This window comes from Apteryx rowi, unplaced genomic scaffold, assembly GCF_003343035.1.
Source record: "Apteryx rowi isolate R43461 unplaced genomic scaffold, aptRow1 scaffold_23, whole genome shotgun sequence".
NCBI classification, from domain to species: Eukaryota; Metazoa; Chordata; class Aves; order Apterygiformes; family Apterygidae; genus Apteryx; species Apteryx rowi.
This window is the reverse complement of record NW_020448641.1, coordinates 5,116,503-5,122,502: the sequence shown is the minus strand read 5'-3', so window position 1 is coordinate 5,122,502 and position 6,000 is coordinate 5,116,503. Positions and strand designations below refer to the sequence as shown.

General features: G+C 37.2%; 1 protein-coding gene across 1 annotated transcript in view; it reads left to right on the top strand.

Moving 5' to 3' along the window:
* Positions 1-6,000, top strand: part of LOC112965991 (disintegrin and metalloproteinase domain-containing protein 9-like) — a 22,265-nt gene that overhangs the window by 9,561 nt on the left and 6,704 nt on the right. Inside the window, exons 6-12 of the mRNA XM_026065594.1 lie at positions 1,267-1,486; positions 1,974-2,039; positions 2,121-2,192; positions 2,832-3,004; positions 3,398-3,482; positions 4,529-4,650; positions 5,536-5,707. Of these exons, the coding sequence (XP_025921379.1) occupies positions 1,267-1,486; positions 1,974-2,039; positions 2,121-2,192; positions 2,832-3,004; positions 3,398-3,482; positions 4,529-4,650; positions 5,536-5,707 (910 nt within the window). The remainder of the gene's footprint in view (positions 1-1,266; positions 1,487-1,973; positions 2,040-2,120; positions 2,193-2,831; positions 3,005-3,397; positions 3,483-4,528; positions 4,651-5,535; positions 5,708-6,000) is intronic.

The following is a 6,000-nucleotide window of genomic DNA, read 5'->3' as shown; positions in this document are numbered from 1 at the left end:
AGCATCTCTCTTATGAGGAAAGGCTGAGAGAGCTGGGCCTGTTCAGCCTGGAGAAGAGAAGGCTGAGAGGAGATCTTATCAACGTGTACAAGTATCTGAAGGGAGGGTGTCGAGAGGATGGGGCCAGACTCTTTTCAGTGGTGCCGAGCGACAGGACGCGAGGCAACGGGCACAAACTGAAACACAGACAATTCCATCTGAACATGAGGAAAAACTTCTTCACTGTGAGGGTGACAGAGCCCTGGAAGAGGTTGCCCAGAGAGGTGGTGGAGTCTCCTTCTCTGGAGCTATTCAAAACACGCCTGGATGCGATCCTGTGCAATGTGCTCTAGGTGACCCTGCTTGAGCAGGGCGGTTGGACTTAGACAATGTCCAGAGGTTCCTTCCAACCTCAACCATTCTGTGATTCTGTGATTTCTTTTTGACAGGCAGGAAAGGTCAAGTGTGAACGTTCACCTAAATATCCTTCCTGTATCGTATCAAAATGAGATGCCTGCCAGTCAATAAATAGTGGCATTTCCTGGCAAATAATCAGCATACTGGTATTTCAGTTAACATTTGACCTCACTAAACAGAACAGAAATATTGTTTTGGGTGTTCTGCACACTTATGCAGACTCAACTCCTTCAGTTACCTTGAACACCTGTTTTTTGAGGAATTTCTTTCACAAGCTAGTAACTAGAGAATTCCTTTTCTAAATATAGTTTAAGATTCTGGAGAACAAGATAATAGCTTCTGAAAGATTCTCTTACAGCAAATGGGCATGAAACAGGTGTTTCTGAGTCATGGACAAATGCAAAATCTTTTTACTTAGCTGCACCCATAGTGCAATACTGCTGTTGCCATCATAAACACACTGGTGATTTTAGCCTTTCTTTTCATCTTAAAAGGTATCTTTTTCAGAAAAGCTAGATTACTTTAGCTACATGGAGCTAGAAGTGAGACTAGAGATAAGGACCAAAACAGCCCCTTTGCTTCGGCTGTGTATCCACAATCCAGTCTCATTAATTCAGTAATGATTAGGCTTCCCTACTAAATGACTCAAGGAGCACACGCCTGTGTATGATTATTTTTAAAAAGTTCTATTTTGTCTTTGAGATACTGTTGTGCATTTGAACTTAGTCCCCATACTAAGATAATTTATTTTAAGGTAATAATTTATTTCAACATAGTGGTATGAAGAGTCATAGTTTTTAAATATTCAGCTTTCATTCACTCACCTAGTCATAATTGTGGAATAATTTTTCATTCTTTTATGATTACTAGAGGAATTCTCTACATTGGTGACAAGTGGTATGGAATGGAGCCACTCAACACGTCCAGCACATTTGAACATGTTTTTTACCAGTTAGAAGATGTGCAGCATATCCCTTTCCGATGTGGTGTGCTGAATGACAGTCTTCCTCATGAAAAGACATTTGTGAAGCATTCTGTGAAATACGCATTTTTATCAAACAGTACCTCTAGTGGGGAAAAGCTTTTGAGGGTAAATACACTTCTGCTTCTCTCAAGGGCTGTGGTTCAACCCCTTTCCTCAGGCTATTCCAGGAGCCAGGAGTCTACAGAGCTCTTGCTTTTGCTAGGTGGGTTTGGCCTGGCTGGCCACTTTCTTGTGGCCCTAATTTTCATGGACCCCAAACTAATGGGAGTACCGCTAAGGAAATCCTGAAACAGAATAACAGCACCATGGGAATTTAGCATAGCTTCAAGCCAGCCTTTAGCAGAAGAGCAGAGAGTATGGTGCGAAAGACATGCAGCTGCCTTTCAGCTCATACATCTCCAGTGTCTGACCGGAAGTGAATTACTGACATAGATATTTATGTGGAAATCTAAAGCAATTTGACCTTGGAGGCCACATTAAAAAATGGACTGTTGCCTTATAAATACATGAAATAGAAATCATGAGAAAAATAAATTTAAAAAGTTAAACTTGCTAGTCATTATGTTAACTTACTGTTCTTTCTAATTTACAGAAGAAGCGCGCTGTCTTGCCACAGAAAAGCTATGTGGAATTATTTATGGTAGTGGATAACAACAGGGTAATTATTTCATCCAATGCTAAATACATGTTATTAAATTATTAAAACTTTTCTCTGACATTTTCATATGGTATTTTACAGTTTTTGCTGAAGAAATCTGACTCTGCTGCAGTGCAAAAGGAGGTAGTTGAGCTGATAAATTATGTTGATGGGGTAGGTTCAGTCACATTCAGTAGTTTCTGCTTTATCATAGTTTACAAAAGAATGACTAATGCAGTAAATTGTACAATTATGTTCTGAAACTGTATTTGGTAGTTATTTATCAATGTTTAATATAGTTAAAGAATGTCATGAATCTATGCACAAGGCTTGCAGAGGTGCAGGCAAGGAGAGAGATGCAAGATGTTTTTAAACCAATTCTGTATGCTCCCAGACTTTGGCTGCTCCAGGAACCTGAGGTCTCCAGTATATTTTATATTTCCAAGAAGAGTCTTTCTCTTGTTTGTAGTTTGTTTTTTATTAAGCAAAATGTCAGAACTGTGAAGAATTCCATAGGATCTCTAATCATCTCTTCCCAATTTCTCCTCAAGACAGTTGGCTAAGGAAACGAATGAATGTGGTTATTCCAGCCTCTCACATCTGAAAGTTATGTTTAAGTACCTCTATGAAGTAGATGGCCTTCAGTCACATATGCTTTCCTCATGTAAAACTAAGTGTTAATTACTAAAATAAACTAAACTTATGCTTCCATTGTTATGTTCAGCCTCATGTTTACTCAGCAGTACTGATGTAATCTTTCAGAATTCAGTTGAACCACACTGATGGACAGTAATTATCATTGTGTATTTCCAGATGTATAGAGCTTTAAACATCCAGATTGTTTTGGTTGGATTAGAGATCTGGTCAGATACAAACCACATATCTGTAATGGATGGTTCAGCTGGAGATGTACTGAGCAGATTTGTTTCTTGGAGACAAAAAGATCTTATTAAACGATCAAGAAATGACGTTAGCCATCTCATAATGTAAGTTTTGGTTCAGTGCAAAAACTAGTCACTCTGCCAGTGTTGTTTATGTATACGATTTTGGTTTTATATATGATTGAAAATATAACTGGAGCAAAGTTCACTCAACTTCCAAACTGTTTTAACCAGGAAAAACATCAAGAAACTATTTTTGGAATGAATTCCTTATTTTCCATCAACTCACTGACACAGCAGACTTATGTGATCATTGCTTTCAAGCAATGTTATTCAGCTTTTCATGATTAATAACAGTGACACCCTGATATAGTGGCAAATTTCTTCTTGACTCCAGGAAGACCAAATTTTGTCTTGCAGTATCTGAGTGTTTCTCAGTAGAAATTACAAACTTTCATGTCCTATTTCAATAACATCTTCAAACTGCTTTTGTTGCAGAGGGAGAAACTCTTATGCTGGAGCCATCGGAATGGCTTTTGTAGGTACCATCTGTTCACAAGTCCAGGGAGGGTCAATCAGCACTGTAAGTAAATAACTTTGTGATTAATGTAAGAAGCTACACAGGAGTAGCTAAATTATTATAGATGTGCTGCTAGTGAGACAGAGAGGTCTCACAACAATTGAATGCTTTCTTCTATGCATTCGCACAACCCAGAGTTGTAGCTACTGCTATTGCCACTGCTGACATTGTTACTGCAGAGGTACCTTCAGAACATGCTAATAAATAACGTACACTTTGTTGACCTCTTTGGCCAAGTCACCCAGGACTTAGAGACTGGGCTTGGGATGGTACGGTTTCTTTCATTGGGTTTCCTAGGTAAAGATTTGTACATATTATTATACTTACATAAAAAATAAATGTATTTCCCAGTTTCTCTGTTCTTCACATTCCAGTCTGCTTGACTAATTTAGTCCTGAAATCATTCTTTGATCACCTTTTCATAATTCGTTTAGCTTAAGGTTGTATCAGAAAAGCCCATCTTCGTAACTTTAAGGTTCATAAGCACAGTATTTCTGCGATGGGAATGCTGCCACAACATAACATATATACTTTTTGACTCTTTATGTGGATAGAGACTGAACATAATGCGCTATATTCTTAAGTGCCCAGAATTCTCCACAAAAGGGCTGTGAATGGGGAAAAATTCTAAATTTGGCAAAATTAGCCAGAAACTTTTTCTCTCCTTCAGCCTTGAGGGCAGAACCAACATCTCCTGAGGTACCTGTCTTTATCATATGGATGCCATAGTATCATGAACAATCTCAGAGCCAGATTCTGTTCTTTATGTTTAACAATGTGTTTGTCTTTGAAGACTCCATTGAAATCAATGACATTACTGATTACCTATGGTATTCAGAATATAATCCTGACAGAAAGAACAGAAAGAGTCTGGCCCTACCTTAAAAAAAAAGTGACAAATTGTTTGGTCTTTCTGCTTCTTTTTTTGCAATACTATAATCTGTCTTCATAGCTTCTGCGAGACTTGTGGCTTGAATAAATCAGGGGGTAGAAACAAAGTGATTCTGTTAGTTTCGTAAATAATTTTTAACACTGATTCTCTTTATTAGTTTAATCATAACAATGTGTTACGTCATGCTACAGTAGTTGCACATGAATTGGGCCATAATCTTGGAATGAAACATGATGATAAAAGATGTCCTGCATCCTACATTATGTACAGCACAGATAAGTAAGATTTCCATTTATTTTATTTTAATCATTGTTATTTATCTGTGGTGGCTAGGCTTCATGAGCTGTGGAATTCCCATGAATGTTAAAGAACTTTTGAGAATGGAGAGTTTGTTTGAGAAGTTTAATCACAGAGGTGAACTCGCTGACTTAGGACTTGATATCATTATAATGTGTTTGAAACATTACCTGTTTTCTGATCCAGTGATTCTTTTATTTGTAGCATTTGTAAAAGATCACTTAGATTTTGGGTTGTGTTTTTTTAATGTTAGTGCGTTGCTGATTTTTACCCTACTGAGAATGCTCTGTGTATACTCACTGGATTTGTGCAAACATGTGTCCTTCCAAGGATTCCCTTAACCATCAGTTTAAACAAAACCTCTCAAACTGTCTTTCCTTCAGTTCATTTGTTCTTTGGCTTCCCTTTATCTAAGAGAAAAAGATCATATTATTTTATCTGTCCACACTTGTATTAATCAGGATAACTGAAGACTGGACCAAGCTGTTGTGGGAAGATGCGTTCCTGAGTTCTTAGGGATTCCAAATTAAAGTGATAGTTCTTCTGGAAAATATGTTTTAATCACACATTTTGGGACTCAGTACAGATGAGGAATTTTTGAGGCCCATTTCAAATAGGACATCAGAATAGATATTCCAATGGTCTCTTTTGCTTCTGAAAATATCTCTACATTTGTTGTAAATAGTATCTTTTAACTTCAAGGAGTGCCATACTCTAATACAAGCTGAAGTAAAAATCAACTATCTCATGATCTCCTAACATTACAAAACATAGTATTTATAATAGATTGAATTATATTAAATGGTTTGAATTGCATTGCTTTTTGTAAGCAAAATATTTATATTAAAATAACATCATGTTTTTCAGTGGATCCAGGAATTTCAGCACCTGTAGTGCAGATGATTTTGAGAATCTTATTCTAAATGGAGGAGGAAACTGCCTCAGAAATCCTCCCAAAACAAGTAATGTTTACAAAGAACCTGTCTGTGGTAATAATGTGGTGGATGGCAATGAAGAATGCGACTGTGGCAAACCGCAGGTATTACAGTGAAATTCAGCTGGATGCTTGTTCTTTTCCGGGCCTTTTGGTACATCTCATTTCCATTTATATTTGGGAAATTTTCTTTGTAAGTTTAGATTGTTGCAAACAGTATGAAGATAAATTTTAGAAACAGTCTAAAATCATACTTTGATTTTGATGTGAACTCAGCTAACGGCTACTAAACTTCACAGAACTTTGAATCAGTGCTTGAGCAAGCAGTGTATTTCAGTGCAAAAGGTGTGGAAATGCCATTGTTTTTTGCGCTGTCTTTTGCAACATAGATCTGTTAT